Here is a 25,088-nt window from a genome sequence, read left to right on the forward strand (position 1 = left end):
CGCGCACACACAGGGCATGTGGAGTCAGGTGTCGTCCAGTTTGGATGGGCATGACGTGGTGTTGGCATATGAACGCGCGTAGTCTGTGTTAGGCGTGTATGTGTGTGTGTTATGTGTATGCGTGGTATGTCTTGTGTGTGTGTTATGTGTATGCGTGGTATGTCTTGTGTGTGTGTTATGTGTATGCGTGTTATGTGTATGCGTGTGTGTTATGTGTATGTGTGTTATGTGTGTACTGTATATGTTAGCACATTGAATGAGCGTCGCGGAATCCCCTACGAGTCCAGCGAACATCAGTGGCGAGTGATACCTGAACCGGTCCTGGGCCTCCCCTGGGGTGTGATGAACATCAACGTTGGGGGGACAACGTGGACTTGGATGGTTTCGTGTTTAGTTTGTTGTCCTTCCGCACCTCCGATTAGCACGGTTAGCTACGTGCGGTGCCAAAGAAGTTCAAGATACGTGCAAAGGCGTCCTGATGTGTTCCTGGCCACTCCACCCTGTTGCGTGTGCCGCTCCGGCCTTCGTAGGTAGTGCTCGCTCACAGCACTCGCCCCAGCGGTCTGCCAAGCCAGTCGGGAGGGTCTGTGTCTATGTGTGAGCATGAGAGTCGCTTGTGTTTGGATGCACACCTGTCATGTTCTATCTCCAGGGATTCTCCAGCTGAAATACTTGAAGTAAACAAATGAGAATGATGTGTTCGTGATTTTAACGATGCGGTCCGAAGTGAATTTACAAATCAATTCGCAGCTTCACATTCCCCGCGTGTCGCTGTGTTGCCTCCACTTGCCCGTCACAGCGGAGTCGCCCCGCCAGGTTCGTGGGGAAGCAGAGCGGCAGGGTGCGGAGTCGAGGGAATGAGTCTCACATTGAGAGGGGAGTCTTACACAGCGAGAGTTCGTGAGTCACAGTGGGAGGTGAGAGGGTCACAGTGAGGGGGGGGGGGTCACAGTGAGAGTGAGTCACAGTGAGAGGGTCACAGTGAGAGGGGGGGTCACAGTAAGGGGTGAGAGGGTCACAGTGAGAGTGAGTCACAGTAAGAGGGGGGGTCACAATAAGGGGTGAGAGGGTCACAGTGAGAGTGAGTCACAGTGAGTGGGGGGGGGGGGTCACAGTGAGGGGTGAGAGGGTCACAGTGAGAGTGAGTCACAGTGGGGGGTGAGAGGGTCACAGTGAGAGTGAGTCACAGAGTGGGGGGGGGGGGGGGTCACAGTAAGGGGTGAGAGGGTCACAGTGAGAGTGAGACACAGAGTGTGGGGTGGGGGTCACAGTGAGAGTGAGTCACAGTGAGGGGGGGGGGGTCACAGTAAGGGGTGAGAGGGTCACAGTGAGAGTGAGTCACAGTGAGGGGTGAGAGGGGCACAGTGAGGGGGGGGGGGGTCACAGTGAGGAGGGAGAGTGTCACAGTGAGAGTGAGTCACAGTGAGGGTGTCACAGCGAGAGTGATTCACAGTGAGGGATGAGAGTGTCACAGTGAGAGTGAGTCACAGTGAGGGTGTGACAGCGAGAGGGTCACAGTGAGAGTGAGTCACAGTGAGGGGTGAGAGGGTCACAGTGAGAGTGAGTCACAGAGTGGGGGGGAGTCACAGTGAGGGGTGAGAGTGTCACAGTGAGAGTGAGTCACAGAGTGGGGGGGGGGGGGGGTCACAGTGAGGGGTGAGAGTGTCACAGTGAGAGTGAGTCACAGTGAGGGGTGAGGGTGTCACAGTGAGTCACAGAGTGGGGGGGGGGGGGTGGGTCACAGGGAGGGGTGAGAGTGTCACAGTGAGAGTGATTCACAGTGAGGGGTGAGAAGGTCACAGTGAGGGGTGAGAGTGTCACAGTGAGAGTGATTCACAGTGAGGGGGGGGGGTCACAGTGAGGGGTGGGGGGGGGGTCACAGAGTGAGGGGTGAGTGTCACAGTGAGAGTGAGTCACAGAGTGGGGGGGGGGGGGGGTCACAGTGAGAGTGAGTCACAGTGAGGGGGGGGGGGGTCACAGAGTGAGGGGTGAGTGTCACACAGAGAGGGCGAGAGACTTCCCCGAGTGAGACCGGGACCCCGAGGCCCGAGAGGAGTCGCATGCAGACCGGCTCACTCACCGGCCCCGGTCACAATCGATAGCACAGTGGGCGAAGTATGGTGCGAAAGAAGTTCAACATACATATATTACAGTTGATATAGTACAGTCTAGATATAGACTGCACGCGCCACGATAGACATTAAGCGCATAAAGACGCCAGCGAACTTCACAGATTACACGTCGAACTTCACAGATTACACGTCGAACTTCACAGATTACACGTCGAACTTCACAGATTAAACGTCGAACTTCACAGATTACACATCGAACTTCACAGATTACACGTTGAACTTCACAGATTACACGTCGAACTTCACAGATTACACGTCGAACTTCACAGATTACACGTCGAACTTCACAGATTACACGTCGAACTTCACAGATTACACGTCGAACTTCACAGATTACACGTCGAACTTCACAGATTACACGTCGAACTTCACAGATTACACATCGAACTTCACAGATTACACATCGAACTTCACAGATTACACGTCGAACTTCACAGATTACACGTCGAACTTCACAGATTACACGTCGAACTTCACAGATTACACGTCGAACTTCACAGATTACACGTCGAACTTCACAGATTACACGTCGAACTTCACAGATTACACGTCGAACTTCACAGATTACACGTCGAACTTCACAGATTACACGTCGAACTTCACAGATTACACGTCGAACTTCACAGATTACACGTCGAACTTCACAGATTACACGTCGAACTTCACAGATTACACATCGAACTTCACAGATTACACATCGAACTTCACAGATTACACGTCGAACTTCACAGATTACACGTCGAACTTCACAGATTACACGTCGAACTTCACAGATTACACGTCGAACTTCACAGATTACACGTCGAACTTCACAGATTACACGTCGAACTTCACAGATTACACGTCGAGCTTCACAGATTACACGTCGAACTTCACAGATTACACGTCGAACTTCACAGATTACACGTCGAACTTCACAGATTACACATCGAACTTCACAGATTACACGTCGAACTTCACAGATTACACGTCGAACTTCACAGATTACACGTCGAGCTTCACAGATTACACGTCGAACTTCACAGATTACACGTCGAACTTCACAGATTACACATCGAACTTCACAGATTACACGTCGAACTTCACAGATTACACGTCGAACTTCACAGATTACACGTCGAACTTCACAGATTACACGTCGAACTTCACAGATTACACGTCGCATATTCGCGGCATCGCGGGCGCTGGGAACGACAGTCGGCGTGACAGTCCACGCAGACAAATACACAAAGCGGCGCTTGCGCGTTTCAGCACCACCCAACACAACAGCACCATGGCGTGCGGTGGTGGTGGTGGTTGTAACAGAAATCTCACTGATGCTGCTTAGAACCAGGAATGGATTGTAAGGATTGATGATTGGTGACGAGGCGTCGTGTGGGCGTCTTTGGGTGCGACTCCAGTATCTTGAAAGGCGGCGCAGTTGGGGCACAGACTCGATCTCTTGGCATCTCTCAACGTCTCTTACATCTCTCCCATCATCATCTCTCCCACATCGTCACATTGATCCAGCCGGGCTCCCGTCTGGATCATGGAGAGTGGCGTGAGGTCCTATCCGTGACTTCTCTCCCGTCGGCACCCTCGCTCCCACGTGCACTCTATTGTACCCGTGAATATGCAGGTTGTTGTGCGTACTGCTATTGCATGCACGTGTGCTCCCGTCGAGCTATCGATACCGTGTGCGTGCACTCTGTGTGCACTGCGCTGTGTGTACACGTGGTGATGAGTGAGCGTCACCGCCCCGAATCGTGTGGCCTCTGTCCGGGGAGGAGAGATGGAAGTAGAGGGGAGAGGAGGGGAAGCAGAGAAGAAGAAGAGGGGGGGAGAGCGGGGGGAGCGGGGGAGAGAGCGGGGGGGAGCGGGGGGGGAGCGGGGGAGAGCGGGGGGGAGCGGGGGGGAGAGGGGAGCGGGGGGGAGAGGGGAGCGAGGGGGGAGAGGGGAGCGGGGGGGAGAGGGGAGCGGGGGGGAGAGGGGAGCGGGGGGGAGAGGGGAGCGGGGGGGGGAGCGGGGGAGAGCGGGGGGGGAGCGGGGGGGGGAGAGGGGGAGCGGGGGGAGCGGGGGAGAGCGGGGGGAGCGGGGGGGAGCGGGGGAGAGCGGGGGGGAGCGGGGGGGAGAGGGGAGCGGGGGGGAGAGGGGAGCGAGGGGGAGAGGGGAGCGGGGGGAGAGGGGAGCGGGGGGGAGAGGGGAGCGGGGGGGAGAGGGGAGCGGGGGGGAGCTCTTTACGTGCCTGGGTTGGTCGGTGAGGAGGTCGCGAGCTTCCCCATCCCCCTGGCCCCCCCACCCGCGCACCTCCAAACCCCGCCCCTCACCACAAGGAGCCTCAGGTGCGGCCACGTGATGCGGCGCCGAGGCTGGGCCGATCTGCGTAACGGGTAGAGGGGGGCGTGATCTGATAGCGGATAACGGGGGGGGGCGATCTAGGTAATGGGGGGCGCGTGGTCTCGGTAACGGTGGGAGGAGGGGGCGTTATCTGCGTAATGGGGGGGGGGGGCTGCAAGTCTCTGACAAGAGCGACTGTGTGGCGCGCATCCAATTAGCGGCGGCAGCGCCGCGTCTCTTTCTGAATATTCAAGTTCCGCGCGGTAATTAGCGGAGAGTGGGAGAGGAGACGCGGGCCGGGGGACGGTGGGGGCTGGTGAAAGGCCCCGGACACAACGGCGGCGGCGGCGGCGTCAGCAGCAGCAGCAGCACCGCGGCGGCGGCCGTCGCCGCTCCTCGCCTTGCCCCCCCCCCCCGCCCCACTCGCGCACGGATGAGTGCGTCGAGCGGCGCTCACAGGAGCCGCGCTTACACCGCAGGCTCAAGTCCCGACCCCATCCCTTGTGGGATCGCGCTGCTGCTGCTGCTGTCACCATCCCAGAATCCCTCCCAGATCCGCAAGGACGCCGCTGGTGAACAGAGTGGAGAACAACGCGGCCGTCCAGAGTGACCCCCTCGTCTGAGACCCAAACATCGCCGCACCACCTCCTGGCTTTGACATTCCTGATCGTCGAAGACACCCGTGAAACCTTCAACCGTACCAGAACATCCACAGGCCTTTGCGCACATCTTGATGAATGGAAAATCAAAGACAAAGCCACAGTCGTGCGATAGTGGACATGCCATCCAAACTATGGACTATACAGTAAACCCAATATGGTCTGCGCTCCTTTAACGAAGGAGGGGGAAAGGCAAAACAACAGCAGCAGACCTCGACATCCAGCTCCCGAACCGTATTGCCTTACACAAGCATAGTATACATAGTTGCGAACTGTGGGATCAACAGTTCGTTTGATTGGTAGTTACTGGAGTGATCATTATTCTTGGTCATTCACCGTCAGTTTGGATCTAAATACTGCTGGATGAAGGCATTCCCCAACTCACCATATTTCACGTTCCCGCGATGCATTACTCCATGTCGCTCCTGCTCATAACCTATGCTGTTGCTTTCATCTCTGAGGTGTGCACGTCTACGTATGTATGTTGAACTGCTTTCCCGACCGTACGTAGGAAGGGGTGAGGTGTGCACGTGCATGGGTCAGGGGAGCACATTAACAGGTGACGTGTGCATGTGTACAGGTGAGGCGAGCACGTGTGTGGGCGAGGGGCGCTCGTGTGTGGATGAGGTGTGTACAGGTGTGGTGAGCACGGATACGAGTGAAGTGTACAGGTGAGGAGAGGACGTGCACAGGTGAAATGTGGGGGAGAAGCCCCCCCCCCAAAGGTTTCAAGATAAATATTAACCTGCGAGCACAATGGGAGCTGCTAATCTGCACTGGAATTAATATGCATGTAAAATGAATTAGGCGGCTTTCGGGAAATCAGAACCCCAGACAAATAAGCGCGTGTACGGAAAGCCCTTCTGGGCATTTGGAACATAAGCTGGAATTACACTTAATTGACTAATTACATAAATTACTCATTAATTTTACAGCACATCAATATTATAAGATATCTCAATTATTTTTGCATAAATTACACTGCGTGGAGGGGATGGAAATGAAAGCACTCGGTCCCCGCGGGCAGATTTCGGGGGCGACGGGGGGACCCCCGGGGCTCGAGGTCCGGTCGGCCTCCCAGCAGCCTCCACAGGCACCGCCGCCGCGGTGTCGCAGGGTCCCCACGCTGATGCAGTCTCCTTGACGCCGTGGGGTATGCGGCGCTGCTCTCGGAGAAAGGGGATCGCACCCTCTTCGACGGTTGGGGGTGGGCTTCGTAATGCCGGGACTCTGGACTCGTGTAATTAATATGATGTTCAAACTAAACGCGGAGCGCGGAATCCAACAGAGTAGACTCAGTCTGGGATTCACAGCTCCCATCGCATTGGCGACCCTGTTGGGGCGTCCCAGTGGCGAGATGTTGACTACCTCGCCTAGTATACAGGGGGTCGTGATTTAGACCCCGACCCTGACGCCTGTGTATTTGGAGTTTGTATGTTCTAAAAAAATATAGCATGGATTTTTCTCCGGGTCCTCCGGTTTTTCCCTACACATTTAGAAACATGCGTTTGGAGTATTTGGCTGCTATAAATTTACACGTAATAAGTCACTTCGTTGAGCTGTCATTTGTGGCCAGGTCGATTCTGAAAAATAGGTATACAGCTCAGTAGGCCTTACCTTTCAAAATAAAATAAATAGTTTAGCTTTTAGAATGTCGAATGTGGTCCAGACTTTGCTTGTGTTTAACTAATGCAGCTTAAATTAAACACGGGGCCGACTGGATGCGTAAGAGATACAGTACTTTTGACTTAAAGCTTTCATGACTGCAGGAATTCATATTCTTTGGGTCTTTCGGTAAAGCCACGTAGATAAAAAATATATATTATAATAAATAATAAAATATCACGACGTTTCGATCGCAACACAAGCAATCGTCATCAGGTGGAACAATCTAGCGGGAGAGCTGCTGAGGCAAACATTGTTTCTCACCTGATGACAATTGCTTGTGTTGCGATCGAAACGTCGTGATATTTTATTATTTTTTATTGATATGTTTTCTATCTACGTGGCTTTACCGCAAGACCCAAAGAATATACTTTATTTTTTATGTGGAGCGACAGATATGGGACCGAGGCAAATGATCTGCTTGCTTATTTTGTTCTCATTAGGAGCCTATTAATTACATGACTGGGATCACAGTCAGGAGACGGAGCGAGAGAAGGGATCGAGAGGGGATGGGATGCGAGTGGGGTGCGTGAGAATATCTCCGACCCCTGGGATGGACACGCGGGGACCCGGCACGACCACCACGAGGGGGCGCCGAGACCCCGCGGCCCGCAGGGTCAGACTTCCTCGGCCACCCTCGACATTTGCGACCCGTCTCCTCTCCTGGCCTCGGCGCCAGGAACTCGGGGTCAGGGACTCGGGGTCAGGAACTCGGGGTCAGGGACTCGGGGTCAGGGACTCGGGGTCAGGGACTCGGGATGAAGGGATTGAATTATGCCTCAATCGCGTACAGTTTGATTGTAAAGAGCGGATGGCCGCGCGTCGCCTGTGCAGCTGCAGCAGCAGCTGCAGCAGCAGCAGCTGCAGCAGCAGCAGCTGCAGCAGCAGCTACAGCAGCAGCAGCAGCTGCGGGGTATGGCGGAGAGGAGGGGCCGCGGTGGTTGCATCGCCGGCTTTGGTCAACGATGGCGCAATGACCTTGGGCCTGAATCGTGACAATTCCTCGGATCGCCGGGGACGGTGTGCCATGTGCAAGCCCCGGCCCACGTGATGATCTGCGGAGGTGTTCACTTTGATCTGATGGGCAGCGGTGATGCATTCGTGACCAATTCTAAATGCGTTTACTCAGATGCGATGCAAACCTCACACCTCTCTTTCAGGAACAGGCTCCGCGAACCGCATCAAACATTTCACCTGGAACGGCGCTTGAGACGGAGCGTCCAGGGTGTCGATTGTCGCGTGCAAAGAAAACGCGTGGTGACGACGCGCACACACGCGTGGTAAACCTACAGCTCACACCGTACGCAGTTATGCAATGACCGTCACAGACAGGGGAATAGGTAAATATCTGCGTCATGGGCAATGCAGTGGTGCACACCACCGGGTCACGCGGAATGCATTCTGGCTATTCTCTTCTCGCGTATGGCCACATGTCCTCAAGCAGTAACTTCAGCTGTCACAGTTGCGGATGGGGTGCGAATTCGGAGATTTAACTCGGTCAAGCTGCCCATTATTTCACTGGGAGATCGCTCCTTGTGAAGAAGCTCGTTCACATGTTTACGTATTATGAAAAATTCCATTTTACGAAACGTTGCCTATTATATCTACGTCACCTTTTAATGGCACAGTGTTATTGACACGGGACGTGTTGATTTTGTAGTCAACTGTGGATGCGCACCATGCACTGCTATCACCGAATCACGCGTCTGGATGAGAATGTGTCTCTTCGGGGGTTTGCTCTCTTTGCAAAAGCGCCTACAGTGACTCCTAATTAATCGGCCTCATAATTGAGCCTAAAATGGAATTCAGATCAAAGAAGGCGCTGTCTCAGCACATCGTTGTGTGTGTGAGCGCGATCATTAATATTGCAGGAGGCACCGTGGGGCCTGTGGTAGCCGCAGCCCATTGACGCGCGGCGAGGGTCCTGGGGCGACATCAGCCTCGACCTGCGCGCGGCGTGGACGAGACTGAAGCGCGAGGCGCTGCCACGGGCGCGAGTGGCGTGAAGGGGAGCACCTGGCCACCACGGCGCCAGCCCCGGCGCTCTCGCGAACCAGCCGCCAGCGCTCGCCCCGCCCTCACCAAATGACGCCACGCAGCCTCAATCACAACTCGTCTACGACGCAGCTGTAACTGACCCCCCCCTCGCCTGCCTCCCACACGAACTTCGGAGCTCGGAGAACGCGACGCGTCTCTCCCAGGTTCCTGCGTTCGCTTGCGGCATTGATCAGCAAAACGCGAAGCGTGTCGATGGGGGCAGTGACGTTTCCCTGCGGCAGCGTGGTCGCCACGTGAGGTTCGCGGCTTGGTCCCCACAGGCAGGCCTCGCCTTTGCTAGTAATGTGGATGTATTAACCGCAAAATACTGCACGCGGTCATCTCCAGTGAACAATAAAGATCCCCTGACGTCATTGGAAGAAGGTAGACCATTGTGTGCCGGCGTCACGGTCAAATGTGAAAATAAAAAACAGAACTCGCAAATGACAAATCACTTGAGTGGGAAACGTAGCAAGTATCTGCGTGCTAAGCTGACGAAGTAACATCATCCCCGACTGCAGAAGCATAGCGAGACCCTCCTAAAAACCCTTGAGACGCAGTGATGTGTCCATCGCTCTGCCAGCACACCCTTGCAAGCGAGATGCATGTCTCGAGGGATTATCCAGGTGAAATGCTTTATTCAAAGGCACATTCTAGTTTTTCACCCCTTCTGCACAGAGACTGCCGCCCACTTGACTGTGACGTCACCAATAAAACACCTGTTGTCACGTGACCAGTCACAGCTGCCCAGGTTTCGATCACCTCACCTCCCCACAGCTGCTTTTAGGGCACGATCACGTGGCTTCATCAGCCAATGGGAATGGCACGCGTTGGCTTGGCAACGCGGCCTAGTTTACATGCGCGGAGATGGAGCCTGCGCTCGGCTAATGCTGCCGGCGCAAGTTCCCGCTCAGGGTGAAGACAGGTCGGCGTTGGCGTCCGGTTTCACTTGAGGGCGTTGCACTCGAGATCTCCATCGACTGCGCGTAGAGGCGGAACCGAGGCCCTTGAGAGGGGCGCGGGTGCACGGTCAGCGGGACCGAGGGGACGGCGCGGAGCCCCAAGGCAGACCGAGGCTCGCGAGCCTGCGGGCCGAGGCCGCGTCAGGCTCCACGCTCTCGACTCGAGAAGAGGCCCCCGCGTGCTGTGGGGGCTGCCGTTGTCTCGCCTCGCTGGGCACTACCGTGACGCTGTAACCATCGTGTGGAGGAGATGGAGCAATTCCTGTGGGAAAACAAGAACCTCCTGGCGGTGAGTTCCCGCGGCCTTGGGTCGGAGCGTTCACTCGTGCCTCGAGGGCCGCTTTCGTCCGCTGCGTTAATTCTTCCCGGCATCACGTCGCCCACCTCGGGTGTGTGTTGTGTGCTTGCTTTTTTGACATCGTATCGCTGGAGGCCACGGTCTCTCGCCAGGGGAGTGACGACCGCGCAATGAGGCGGCGATGGAGGCCCGTTGCCACTCCGCGCTGCAGTACTGTCGAGTAGGACGCCGCTGCTGCTACTGCCGTCGTGCAGTGCCTGGCGCACTCGGTGAGACGGTGCACCACACACACGTCAATCGGCAGGGTGCTTGTGGTGGGTGAAGTGTGGGTGCGCCCCCCTCTTAAGACTAAATACCGTCTCGAGTTTGCTGCAGTGGGGACCCTTCTGCCAGCTGCGATTGCAGTGATACAACTTGACAATTTTGTTTTACTCCACGCCGTACAGACATCCCGAGTTGCAGAGCATCGCCATTATCATGGCAGGTTTCTCTAAACGTATCTCAACCTCGTGGGTCTCGTTGACCATGGATAGTTTATAACAGTGTAAGGTCAAAAGTCAAAGCGATTTCCTTCTCAAACGATCATTGAGGCGGAACTCATCTCCTGTTTCCAGCCATGAGCCAAAGGTGAAAATTCCACATTCCTAGGGCGGGAGCAAGTCTTTCAAAATTATATAACCACTGTTAACATTTACACAAAGTGGTTCACACAAAGTGGTTATTGTTTGATTGACCCTGGACGGACGATGGGCTGAGAGAACTCCCCCAACCTCATGGTCGGTTACTTGTGTAAGGCGCGGTTCCAAACGACTTGAAATTACTGTACTGTGATATTCATAACGTTAGCATTAATGACCAGTGATACCAGGTATGTGCCTTGAAATATCCATAGCTCCTCCCATTATCAGTCCTGTACATGAGCACAGGATTCGCCATTATAATACTATTACACCGAAGAGCTAAATGCAGCCATGAGGAGCATCGTCTCGGGCAAGTTGAAGAGCACCGCGCTGCCGCCGCTTCCGGTCCTCGCAACCATCGCGATGCCGCGTGTGTGTGTGAGGGAGTGCTGTGAGGCCATCAGAAATCCGAACCTTTCAATTAACAAGGACGTCTCCAGGCTCTAATCCAGAAAACATTTCTGGCAATATGCAGAGCACCTCCACGACGACGACGAGACCACTGAAGCACAATGGAGGGAAGCCCGGGCAAACACCAACCTCTTTGGGTCTTTCGGTAAAGTCACGTAGATAGAAAAAATAAATCGCGACGTTTCGATCGCAACAAGCAATCTCGGTTGAAATTGTGTCTGTGTTTATATATCTGGATGGCTTCATGAACATATCTCTGTTGATAGCCAGTGGGTTTGCATAGTACCTTCGTCTTGGATAAATCAATTTCATTTGTGCCCACCACAGCGTTAGAACAATGAGCAGCCACGGCAGAGGTATTAGTCCTACCGTGTTTCAGATCCGCCTTGTGTTCACGAACACGGTCTGAGACATGTCGCTTGGATTCTCCAATGTAACTACTGCCGCAGGCACAACTTAGTTTGTAGACACCGGGGTATTGCATGTCAGGGATAACATACTTCATAGATGGGATCAGATCACGAATTTTATTTACTGTGTTGAATCGAACCTGGATCTTGTGTTTTCTCATGATTTTGGAAATGTTTTTGGTGACCTCTGCTATGTATGGCAAGGTGATGGTTTTCATTGGGTCCTCAGGTGGTTTGGTGTACGTGCTCCAGTTCACTGGCTAGGTGGTGATGGTCAGCAGTTTGCCGGCTGTATTTTTTCACCTGAAGACGAGTGCTCGTGTTGCGATCGAAACGTCGTGATTTTTTTTATATTTTTCTATTTACGTGACTTTACCGAAAGACCCAAAGAGTATTAATTCCTGCAGTCACGAAAGCTTTAAGTCAAGATTTAAACACCAACCTGCTGCATAAATCCATCGTCAGTGACCCCACAATCCTCCAACCAGGATCTGGCCTACCGAGGAAGATCTGGTTCTCCTTGAATCGATTCCGGACACTCCATGGAAGATGTGGACACTTTCTCCATCAATGGAAAATTAATGAGAGTCCAGTTTGTGACTGGTGCGACATCTCAGGCCATGCAACATATCGTGAACGACTGCCCAATCGGATCATGCAACGGCGATCTGAAACAAATCCACGCAGCTACTCCTGAAGCAGTCGAATGGATATCGCATCTCGACATATACAGGGTGTTCCGTAGTGATGGACCCAATTTCAAAGCAGTATATTTCACGATGGCAACATGTTACAATTACACGAAAAGTTACAAACGGTTTAATGAGTAATCATGTTTTACTAACCATTTTATAAATGCTCTGTGTGCCCTCCGCCTGCTGTACGGACAACATCGAGACGATAGTTGAATTCGTCCCAAACGCCTCTCTTCTCACGTTTTCCTCTGAGGTGCGTGGTCGCCCTGTGCCCTTCCCCTTACATCAACAGCCGGTTTCCTCAAATTGTCGGTACCAAGGACGAATGCTCTTTGACATTGGCGGATCAATGCCAAAACGCCGTTGAAACGCATGCTGCACCGCAATTACGGATTCAGTCTTGCTGAACTGCAGAACGCAAAACGCCCCTTGTGTGTTTGCTGGGTCACCATCTTGCGAATGACTGAGGCTAGGAGCTGTTTGTGCGCTGGGAGAGGCATCAAGGGGTAATTATTTGAAACTCTATGCCCCGCCCTCTCTATGCCCCGCCCTTTCAAGTGGTAAGAGTTTCATTCATGGGCGGTTCGTGGTTGCAGAGATATAGCGATTTCAAATCGGGTCCATCTTTTTGAAACGCCCTGTATTTGTAATATGTTGCAATCCCCAAAAGTGCCATACAAAAGAAAAAGACTGAAGAGCAAACAGTGCAGCACCACTTCAGGGATCGTTTGTGACCAAGTACTATTTGGTTTGAGAGTACAAAATTTGTTGCGCATTTAAGACCATTTTGAACACAACCAAGGAGGCATCTTCTCTTTGCCAGGTGATGACATCCATCTCGGGTGTGTAATGTGCACACGCGTCTTTTTACTGTAGAATCCTGGAGGAACTGCACTGTGAATCATTCGCATGTGCTTTGTCGTAAAAGGTGCCTTCAAAATAAATCCAACCCGGATGCGGGATCTGGCAGAGGTTATAAATAGTTGGCGAGCTGTGGTTGCATCAACGACTTTGGCCATAATCATGTCTTGATCATGATATTGAAATGCAACACTGTTAAGCAACTGCCCGTGCCCCCCAGTGCAAGATGTCACGAAGTTAATGGTCCCATCGTCCGCAATGCACAAGCCCTTGTGTGTGATCTTCACAGCCTCTGATCTTCAGGAAGGATTCCTTGAAATTGCTTGAGTGCACGTGCAATTGCAGGAGCAAATAAAAGGCGTGCGCTCAGCTGACTGTATGTGAATGGCTGGTGGTGCAAGACAAGTCGATGAGGCGTGTGTGCCTGGTGGTGGGTTTAGGTGGACAAGCAAACCGATGTGAGGTTGATGGGCGGGTGGGTTGGTTTTTGGTGGGGGGTAGAGAGACTGCCGCTCCCTGCCAGCTGCTGGCTGATTACACCACCCCAGGCCTCGCGCCGAACCAGCCAGGCGCGCCGACCTCCCATCATCCACACGCGCCACGCAATCGCTTCTTAATGACTCCCGTCCCGTGATAGATGGCACTCAGCTGCGTGAATCAATTTAAGCAGGAGTTTGTTGGTCATGCCGCCAGGCAGGGCGCCTGTCCCTGCCACTTCCTGTATGTGTCACGCTTCCTCATATGTCCAAACAGTTGGGTGTTGGTGAACGCGTGGACCTCGTAGCACGCGCGTGATGTAACAGGGGTGAGGCTACTGATGGGCAGCGGGGTTGGTGATGCTGGTGTGATGTAAAGAGATTGGTTTTTGTTTTAACAATTAAAACAAGTACAAACATAATAATCGCATCAAATACTTTGTGGATTTGTTGGTCATGATTAAAATGTTTAACCTGGAAAATCCCTTGCGATAGAACAACTCATTTGGAAGAGTGTCTAGGATCTCGATTGACAGATACATACCAAAAATGTAATTACACATATGCAAACATTGACTGCTTATACATAATTCTGATAGCTTTTATTCTATCTGGGCTCATTATCCTTTTAAAAAGTCAACCGTTACACAAACTGGTCATTACCATAGGTACAGTATATGTGGGCATTGTGTGATGTTTACTTGTAGAGGCATGGTGAGTGAGGTGTGTGTGTGTATTTAATTCCTGAGTACGTGAGCTGGGTCATTTTGAGCGTCAGCTGAAGGCATGGAGAGTAAATATGCCTTGTTATGTTTATTGGTTAGTAGTGGGTTGCATTTGTTAGCTAATTAATGTTTAAGTCACAATATTGGAGGCTTAGTGCGGTTAGATGACCATGGTTGTAATGACTACATAACGACAGTCTGGGAATTTAATGCAGTTTAGCTTTTGATATTTCACAGGAACAAGTGGAAATAATATTGAAATGCATTCAAGCCCAAATGCAGTATTATGTATATATGTTGAATTTCTTTCGCACCGTATGTAGCCAACCCTGCAAATGGAAGGTGCGGGGGAAGGACAACAAACTAAACACAAAAGCAGTTGTATTAATACTCTTAGGTTTTTTCGGTAAAGTCACGTAGGTAAAAATAAACACTTGATACAGTAAATCTAGCTGTGACGGTCCCACCTGATGACGGAGACTTGTGTTGCTTCCGAAACGTCGTGATTTATAATTTTATTTCTATTATTATTTCTATTATTTTTATTATTTATTTTTACCTACGTGACTTTACCGAAAAAACCTAAGAACATGAATCCTTGCAGTCACGAAAGCTTCAAATCTAGAATCAGTTGTATTAAGTATGGACTCAGATAATATGCCTCCACATATCTGTCACGCCACATAACAAATCGATTTTCTACACATCCCGGCATCCACATGGCCTACAGGGAGTGTACAATAGCAACAGTGCTCGTTAAACAAGCCAAACACGAGACTGGCTTTGACAGTGTCACCAACAACCACGCTTGCTTGAACCGACATCGACCTGTGGACCGCTAGATGTTTATAGGTGAGGACCCTCTGGTAAATATGGGTCTTAGTTCGATGCAAAAAAAAATACACAACATAAAATGTATTTTCAGATATCTCAAGGAGTCGTGTTGTCTTCGGATTGAATTTTATTTTACTTATATTCCCCATGACGGCACGAATTATTACTTTGAGTTATTATTATAAAGTATGCGAGCGTGCGTTCACTGTGGGGAACGCTGACATGGAAGTGCACAATGGTGCTTTTGGTTTCCTAGATGCTGTTTGCCGTTCCCACGTGGCGTTTCCATGTTGTCTGTTTGCAAATCTAAATAAACAGTGACAAATGCCCGACTTAGGATGTTTGTGGTACTAATAATGTGTTTTGTGGGAGGACATTTTCTAGCTGGCTGGAGAGGTAATAATCCATAAACGCCAATTCATTCCCCACTCTTCACGAAGCCATTTAGTGGTGCGCCGCAAAGAATGGGCTATGGTGACTTCATCACCAAGAGGTTTAACTATAATTTATTTTTGTACATTAACTTGGTGTCTTTTATGATAGATTTGTTTATGTTATTAGTGGAACTATGAATGTGAATTCTTTTGTTGGTTTCGGCTGTAATGTACAAATGTGTATTTTTTTATCCGTACAATTTACAACACATGTAACACATGATGTAAATTGGATGGACATATAGTGAAGGACAATTGGGCAATGAGTAGTTAATTATAAAGGACAAATTATATCCCAAGTGAGGACTATACAGTGCTATGTGTTTGTTCTACGATATTAAATACATTACATAAACGTAATATTTGTTTCCCTAATGCCAATAAAATGAAGGCTTTTGGCCCAGTGTGCTAATTAGATATTTAAAAGAAATATCATTTTAGTTTTGGTGAAAGTTGTAAGCGCATTGCTCCAATGGTGCCGTGATCGCAGAGATGGAGGCGTCATTTTCATCTTGTCAAACTCCTGTTGTGAGTGAATTGTTTTAGGCTGTCACGGGGCTTGTAAAGTTTACGCTCCCCCTCCGTCGCCCGTGAATGATGAGTATAATTAACGGGAGTGGAGGTACTTTTTCACGCCATCATCAGAATCCGCTCCCGGAAGGCTGCCGTATGTCGTGACAAATGAGTGCTGATCTGGGCTGGGATGAGTTGGGGGGGAGCTGCGTGGCCCTCCATGGCTGTCCCTGGTTGTCAGAGGCGATCCGTAGCGATATGTGGATATCCTTGACTGTATCTCACGTTCCTTGGCGATCTGGGGCTATATCTCACTATCTCAAAGCAATATACTATCCCCAGCTCTCCCTGGCTATCTGCGGCTATCCCCGGCTATCTCTGGATATCCCAAGCTATCCCTGACTATATTTTGTATGTATGTTCAACTTCTTTAGCCAAACGTGCTACTCGGATGTGTGGGGGAAGGACGACACACTGAACACTACATCTGGCTCTCCTCAGCTATCCCCGGCTATCCTGGTTATCAGACTCTCCATGGTTATCCCCAGCTATCCCCAGCTATCCTGGTTATCAGACTCTCCATGGTTATCCCCAGCTATCCCCAGCTATCCTGGTTATCAGACTCTCCATGGTTATCCCCAGCTATCCTGGTTATCAGACTCTCCATGGTTATCCCCAGCTATCCCCAGCTATCCTGGTTATCAGACTCTCCATGGTTATCCCCAGCTATCCTGGTTATCAGACTCTCCATGGTTATCCCCAGCTATCCTGGTTATCAGACTCTCCATGGTTATCCCCAGCTATCCCCAGCTATCCTGGTTATCAGACTCTCCATGGTTATCCCCAGCTATCCCCAGCTATCCTGGTTATCAGACTCTCCATGGTTATCCCCAGCTATCCCCAGCTATCCTGGTTATCAGACTCTCCATGGTTATCCCCAGCTATCCTGGTTATCAGACTCTCCATGGTTATCCCCAGCTATCCCCAGCTATCCTGGTTATCAGACTCTCCATGGTTATCCCCAGCTATCCCCAGCTATCCTGGTTATCAGACTCTCCATGGTTATCCCCAGCTATCCTGGTTATCAGACTCTCCATGGTTATCCCCAGCTATCCCCAGTTATCCTTGGCCAGCTCTGCCTATCTCTTGTTATCTTTTGCTATCTCCAGCTATGCTGGATGTCACCAATTTTCCATTTCCGTCTGGTACTTGGAGGGTTGGTGGATCACGCCACTTCGTCAAACTCGCTCCCTGCCCGTGGGCATGACGGTTGTCATCTTCAGCCTTCCCATGATATGACAGTCCTGGAAGTCTTTTAACTTCCATCACGATGGGGATTGAGTGTTATCCCCCCCCCCCCACCTGAGCGTGTATTTTCTATGGTGACTGTGGTTTCCTCGCACGTGTATAAACACTCGTGAATGGAGATCACCAAACATCCCAAGATAGGAAACAGAGCTTGAGCAATTGTTGGCTCTGGTTCTGGCTGCCTTCCCTGCTTCTCCGCGGTGCAAACCTCCATGCGCGTTACAAATCCTGCATCGTTTACCGGTGAAATTTGCATAATTGACACCGTATGAAGGACAGTTATTATGATGATCTCTCTTCAAACATCTCAGGTTCGTCATGACTTGTTGTGTCTCTCCCTTGCTTACTAGAGTGTCTTCTGTGTCCCTCACTCCCTGTTATTAATAAGCACTTCCTCGCTAGCTCTCTGTGAGTTTGCATTCTAAAGTTTGAGAATGTTGCAATTGTAATGTATCCTTTCTTTGTATATTGTTTTAACTATTGCTGTAATTTGTTTGACTATACTCTTTGTTTTTTTTCGGTAAAGTCACGTGACTTTACCGAAAACAACCCCAAAGAGTATGAATCCTTGCAGTCACGAAAGCTTCAAATCCAGAATTGTTTTGCTATATTCTGTTTTTTATTATGAATTTATGTGATAGTTCAATGGATCTGCCTATGTGACTTCCTCTGTAATTTTCCACCAATGCTGACCCCAGCTTGCGCTGGACACCTATGAAAAAGAACTTCGCAACTAATGTATTCTTCCATCTTAAATCAAATGTCTATGATCCTCCACACATTTCTTACGATGGTGTCAATTATATTATTTTTAGTCCCATAACCAAACCTCATTACTTACACACGAGAAACTCTACTTGACATGCATAGTTTATATCGAGAAAAATCCATCTAAGATATGAGTGATTCTTTTTTCTCATAATTCACACTATTCCGTGATTGGTATTAAATTGAAGGTAACGCAAGTGTGTAAGTGTGCCTTGTGTTATTGGTGCATTATCTCGTGTAGCCTCTTTATCATTCCTCATTCTCCCTCTTGTATTGCTCACGCGGTCTTTGCTCATCCGTCGTCGTTTCATCCTCTCTTGTCTTTGACGACGACGGTTTGCATTTCATTACCTGACTCATTTATTTTTTAATGTGCCATTGATTGCAATCCCAGTGTCGCGTGTGCCGCCTCCTTCCCTGCAGGAGGTGTTGGCCCGAGGTGGAGCCGGTTGTGCAGAGAAACGCGCGACAAACGCCGGGGACGACGGGGAGGCCGTGGCAGCAAGTGGGGGAGCGGTGCGTGTACACGCTGTGCTGGGAAATGAGGCTTGCGACTTGGACTCGACCGTGTGTGCGCTCGTCTACGCACACTTTCTCGCCAAGGTTCGCCACGCTGACACCGCCACGCTGACACCGCCACGCTGACAACGCCACGCTGACTCTGCCTTGGCCCCGTCATCTACGTGCGTTCCGTACAGTGCTATCCACGGTGCCACCGTCATGATTGTATTGACATGTATTGTCGTGGACAGGCTGCTGTAAACACGAAGGTATATACAACTCTGATGCCATTGTCTTGCTCAAGATTTCGCAGTGCAACAAATCCAATTAGGACCTGCACATGAACTGCTCTCATCACTCCATTTTCTAAGCTGACTTGCTCTCGTTCCATTCCTTGGCCGCCACCCTGTCATGATTGACTATCGTCATTGTGCAGCATGGTGTGGTGTGCGTGGTGCAGCATGGTGTGGTGTGCATGGTGCAGCATGGGGTGGTGTGCGTGGTGCAGCATGGTGTGGTGTGCATGGTGCAGCATGGTGTGCATGGTGCAGCATGGTGTGGTGTGCATGGTGCAGCATGGTGTGGTGTGCGTGGTGCAGCATGGTGTGGTGTGCGTGGTGCAGCATGGGGTGGTGTGCGTGGTGCAGAATGGATTGGGTGGTTCAGCATGGTGTGGTGTGTATGGTGCAGCATGGTGTGTGTGGTGCAGCATGGGGTGGTGTGCATTGTGCAGAATGGGGTGGGGTGGGTGGTTCAGCATGGTGTGGTGTGTATGGTGCAGCATGGTGTGTGTGGTGCAGCATGGTGTGTGTGGTGCAGCATGGGGTGGTGTGCATGGTGCAGCATGGTGTGGTGTGCATGGAGCAGCATGGGGTGATGTGTGTGGTGCAGCATGGGGTGGTGTGCATGGTGCAGCATGGTGTGCGTGGTGCAGTATGGGGTGGTGTGTATGGTGCAGCATGGTGTGGTGTGCATTGTGCAGCATGGGGTGGTGTGTGTGGTGCAGCATGGGGTGGTGTGCATGGTGCAGCATGGTGTGGTGTGCATTGTGCAGCATGGGGTGGTGTGCGTGGTGCAGCATGGTGTGTGTGGTGCAGCATGGGGTGGTGTGTGTGGTGCAGCATGGGGTGGTGTGCGTGGTGCAGCATGGTGTGGCATGGTGTGGTGTGCATGATGCAGCATGGTGTGGTGTGCATTGTGCAGCATGGGGTGGTGTGCGTGGTGCAGCATGGTGTGGCATGGTGTGGTGTGCATGATGCAGCATGGTGTGGTGTGCATGGTGCAGCATGGTGTGTGTGGTGCAGCATGGGGTGGTGTGCGTGGTGCAGCATGGTGTGGTGTGCGTGGTGCAGCATGGGGTGGTGTGCATGGTACAGCATGGGGTACATGATGCAGCATGGTGTGGTGTGCATGATACGGTGGTGTAGATTTCACTGGGCTGGCAACATCCCGATCACGTCCATTATAATTAGTCGAATGTGATGTTTTACGAGGGAAAACTTTTCTGGGAAATTAGACTGATTGAAGGAGACAAAGTGGTTTTTGTAGCAAAAAAATTAAAAAGCCCCACGAGTGTTTTCAAGCCCCATTAGCTGCAGTGATCGCAGGGCCTGATCAGAGATGGGAGGAGATGAAGCTAAATTGCTTCTAGATAGAGTTAGTAATAGTGTAAGCCACTTAATCAGGCTGAGATGGAACTGTTTATTGAGACACTACATTAGTTATTTCTTCAGAAGGTGTATAGCTTTCTCCGGAATGCTGTCAATCATCGCGTGCGGCTGCTATAGGGCCTGGTTAAGCTATTTGCGAAATTGTTTATGCTTCCAAATGGCCTTACATGTTTGCAGGGTTGTGTGTATATTGTTCGCATAATTTTATTGATGGTGTGTGCACTCGTGCTTGTTGTGATTGTTTATGGGACAGACACTTTGTTTTATGTCGGCATGTGCACGCATCTTTGTCCGTGTGTGCACGTGTGTGTATTGAATATACGTGCTGTATATTTATGGCATACATGTATGTAAATTGCGTGTTTGTGTGTATACTTGAGGTACACTCACATGTATGGTTTTATGTATATAGTGTGTGTGCATTTGAGTGCGTTTTGGGAGCGGTAACACAGTGGTTAGTGCACTGTTACGAACCTGGCAAACAGAAGTTCAATTCCCACTCATGCCCAACATCGGTGAGGAATATCTGAACTGGTCCTGGGCCTCCCCTAGGTAGACTTGGCCTGAATGACTCCTTGGTGCGGTGTGTTAACACCATCACTCGGAAGACGAAGGTGTTCCGGCATTGTATTAGCCACACCACCCACTTCATGCACCGTGTTAGCATTTATTGCTGCTCTCATATGGCCCCAACACTGTTATGGTCATATGGGAGATCTTTGTCTTGCTAGGAGTGTGTGTATATTTTGGGTGTGTTTGCGTGTACCGCATAGAGCCGGAGCTGGGCTGTGTGCGTGTACAGTAGTAAGGCTGGTAATGAGGCCTGACTACTGCTGCAGGCTCTAATTAGATAACGAGGCAGGGTGCCGACAAAGAAAATTAAAAAGTTATGCTGTGGTCCAAAACATTTAAATCTTATTTCAAGAAAAACATAAATTATATCTGCCAACACTCATTTGGTTTGGCTGTCAGCTGCTGCTAAGCCATTAACATTCTATAGTGTTGAGAAGTTTGTGACACAAAGTTTCAACAGTGTGCATTACTCTTGAGGGCATTCAGATCAGGGTTTGGTGAATTAAGAACACTGGTTTCCAATGCACATCGATATTCATCACATTGGTATATCAGACATATCGTTCTACCAGAATGACTGTTTCATTTAATGCACAGTGTCTTCAACCAACCACAATATTGCAAGTCAAAACAACACACTCACCCACTCACTCGTCCACTTAATCAGCCACCCACTTAATCACTCATACAATCACTCTTCTATCGCTACTATCATGATTACTGTGCATGTTAAGTTTACTTATTGATTCGTCCATCTATGATGAGGACTCTGCCTACGAGACTTCTACAATAATGTGTTCAATAACAACAGTTGCCATTCACCAATAATTGGTGGTGATGTCACCACAGCGCTGGTGCCAGACTAGGTGCCCTTTGAGGCCACGGAATGTCGAAGGGCTGCTGATAGGAGCTCACGGATCAAATATAAATATTTTGGATTAACTGTCTGAGATGACTGACAGATGCACCACCTGTGCCCCCCACTGTGCCAGCTGTCTGCGTTTTAGCCACCCGCAGGTCCGCTGCTTATTGTGAGCGTTTCTCCTCCGCCCTCTGCTGTTGTTGGATGGTGACTGCCTCCAAAACCTTAGAATATCTATGCTCAATTCAGGAAACGTGTTTCACTGCTTGATGTTTTGGGCCTTTGGGCCCCGTGCCGAGTAACTGTTTTACAAAACAAAACCATGTGGTCCACATGAATATAGCACATCCTACACACTGGCCTGGTCACCCTATCTTCCCACTGCCCAGACTCGCCCTGCCGGCACTCATGTGGTGCACATGCCGGTGCTGAACATTTCACGCGAAGACCTCCCGCTGCGCCCCGATGTGTGTCGCCTGCTCGGGAGCCTGGGTCTGTCTCCCGCAGCCCTCACCTTCCGCGACGAGGCCAGCCTGCACACCCTGCACGCTCGCCAGAAGCTCACCCTCACTCTCGTCGACCACAACCTCCTTCCACAGTGAGCAGTGATCCACACGGACTCTTCGCACCATCATAAACGTTCAATGGTTTTCCAAAAGAAACTGTACACGTTACCATCCGGTATTGTTGCTTAGTGGTAGAGCGTGCCGCTTGCAGTTGGAAGGCTGTGAGTTCAATAGCCCATCATTCCTTCAGGCTCGGTTAAAACACATTCCTGCGGAGGGAGCTGGTAGGAACGTTGGGTTGCTCGGTCAATGGCCAGGGTCAACGGCGGCGTGGTGTATTCCACAAATATGCCCGACTGTGAGGGCGGGCACAAGCCGGCGTGCGTAGGTTAAACGTTGAGTTTTATAAGGGCACCACGGGGTGACCAGCCCCACCCCACCCAGCCCCACCCCTCCCACTGTCCACCCAGCCCCACCCTCTCCACCCAGCCCCTCCCCACCCTCCCTTCCCCACCCAGCCCCACCCTCCCCACCCAGCCCCTCCCCACCCTCCCCACCCAGCCCCTCCCTGCACGACGGACGGACACAATAATCCCCTGTGGGCTGGTGTAACCAGGAGGTTCCTACCAGTATGAGAACTACTCTGTAGGGAAGTCAACAGTGGTTGTTCTAGGGAGAGACTTGCCTGCCATAGGAATGTGCCGTTTCCACCACTGGATATTCTACTCTCACGTATGGCAATACGTGCAGGAGCTAAATGCCAATTTCGAAGTCTGCTAGCCATCAGAGGGCTTCAGGAGGGCTGTGAACAGGACATTAGCATGTCCCCAATGTTCATTTGAGCAGGAAATCTTTTGAATACGTCTTTAGTCAACTCGTGTGTATTGTTCCGAAATATGATGCTATGCTAATTTATAACTTGCATTCATTGTTGTAAATTTAAAGGTACTATCTGTATTCCATGTCTTTTATTATATTGGAGCTTTTCCATTTCAACATATTATAATTAAATAGTTTCCTCTTGTTTACGTATTCTCGAGTTTATTGTGTGACTGGTGTAGGGCTTCTCAGATTGGGTTGTGTGAGGGTGTGTCATTTGTCTGGTCTGGTGTGTTGGCTGTGTGGTGTGCATGATGTGGTTTGTCGTCATCATGGTGTAGTTTATGGCTGGTCATGTGTCTGGTCTGGTGTGTTGGCTGTGTGATGTGCATGATGTGGTTTGTCATCATCATAGTGTAGTTTATGGCTGATTCTGTGCGTGGTTGCTCTGGTGTCAAGCTGGTGGAATTGTAGGTCTGGTGCAGTGTGTAAATAGTGTTACATGTAGTTGGTACGGTGTATGGTCAGTGGAGTGAATAGCTGGTGTGGTATATGATAGGTGGAGTGTGTTGTTGGTGCGGGGTGTGGTTGATGCGGTGTGTAATTGGTGCAATGTGTGGGGTGTATCCCATGCAGTGTGTGGCTGATATGGTGTATGGCTAATGTTGTGTGGTTGCTGTGGTGCTTATCCGTTGCAGTGTATGGCTGGTGCAGTGTGTAAATGGTGTGGTGTTTGGTTACGGCGATGCACGATGGCATGCTGGATGATTGCTTTGCTGTGGTGTGTGGCCAGTATGGACACAGAGCTGGAACCTGCCGTGGTGGAGGTGATTGACCACCATCGTTTGGAGCGTCCCCCTTCACCAGGCTGCTGTGTTACGGTGGAGCCTGTAGGGTCCTGCGCCTCCCTAGTGGGGGCAGCCATGCTTCTTCAAGCCCCACACCTCCTTGATCTCACGTGTGCCACCATGCTGGCCGGTAGCTACCCAGCCCAGCACACACACCATGCACAACATCACCCCAAAGTCACTTGGCACTACGGCTCCACTGGTTCGACTCGGCAGCTTTGTATTGCTGCCAGAAGGCTGATGGAATGTGTAAAATATACTTTTATATTTTTATAAAAGTATATATTGGCTGCTTATTTATTTTGTCTAAAACAGAATTATTCACATATCCAGATGTTTGTAATTTGGCATTGGTGACAAGATCTCCTATCTGTCCACTGTGATATGATTCCCATTGTGGTGGAACTTGTTGGTGTGCTTTCTGAGCTGGTAATAGTAACTATTCACTCACATTTCGTTTATAAAGAATTGTGGCACCCCTTGAAGATCCATCTATTATTTTCAAGAGTCCAGGGTAATTACAATTTAGTTAAATGTTGTAGAGTTAATGCAGTTTATTTGAACTATATCTATCTCTTAATAAAATTAGCATGGACAACAATCTCTGAAGTGAATGTAAAATAGTGTACAATACATTGTCCAATATACATTTTCTCAAAAAAGTAATTTGATAGCCATCATGTTCAGTGGTGTACAAAAGTCAAGTCAAAGTAATGTTTTCTCAAATGAGAATTGAGGCAGTACCTATCTCTTATTCTGGAGTTAAGCCTCTTTTTAGCACAACCACCGTGATCTTCCCCACAAAGTAGTACCTATTTTATTGACCCTGTAGGGGTGATGGATGGAGTCAACTCCCCAATGAGGATGTGAACTATCTTATGCTATTTTATATTTGTTGCACGTGGTTGCACTTTGTATTTCTTGTGGTTGCACTTTATTTTGCTTAGTCGGTGTTAGCCGCCAAGGTCGTTACAGGTCTTTTTCATTCTTGTTGCTGCATGCTCCTGTACTGTTCACGTTCTGCTGTAATGTACACTGATGCTTACTTTATTGAGGGCGATATTGGCACTTAAAATAAAGATTGATTGATTGAACTCCCAGCCTTCCGATCGCAAGCCGCTCGCT

General features: G+C 50.3%; 1 protein-coding gene across 3 annotated transcripts in view; it reads left to right on the forward strand.

Annotated features, from left to right (window-relative positions):
• The first annotated feature begins 9,657 nt into the window (after positions 1 to 9,657).
• The window catches only part of PRUNE1 (prune exopolyphosphatase 1), a 60,805-nt gene continuing 45,374 nt past the window's right edge, over positions 9,658 to 25,088 (forward strand). For all 3 annotated transcript variants that reach the window (XM_061558684.1, XM_061558685.1, XM_061558686.1), the window contains exons 1-4: positions 9,658 to 10,060; positions 18,608 to 18,787; positions 22,180 to 22,388; positions 23,909 to 24,093. In XM_061558684.1, the coding sequence (XP_061414668.1) occupies positions 10,022 to 10,060; positions 18,608 to 18,787; positions 22,180 to 22,388; positions 23,909 to 24,093 (613 nt within the window). In that variant the 5' untranslated portion in view covers positions 9,658 to 10,021. The remainder of the gene's footprint in view (positions 10,061 to 18,607; positions 18,788 to 22,179; positions 22,389 to 23,908; positions 24,094 to 25,088) is intronic.

This window comes from Lethenteron reissneri, chromosome 24 (assembly GCF_015708825.2).
Source record: "Lethenteron reissneri isolate LAM-NWPU_2019-01 chromosome 24, ASM1570882v1, whole genome shotgun sequence".
In the NCBI taxonomy this organism is placed as follows: domain Eukaryota; kingdom Metazoa; phylum Chordata; class Hyperoartia; order Petromyzontiformes; family Petromyzontidae; genus Lethenteron; species Lethenteron reissneri.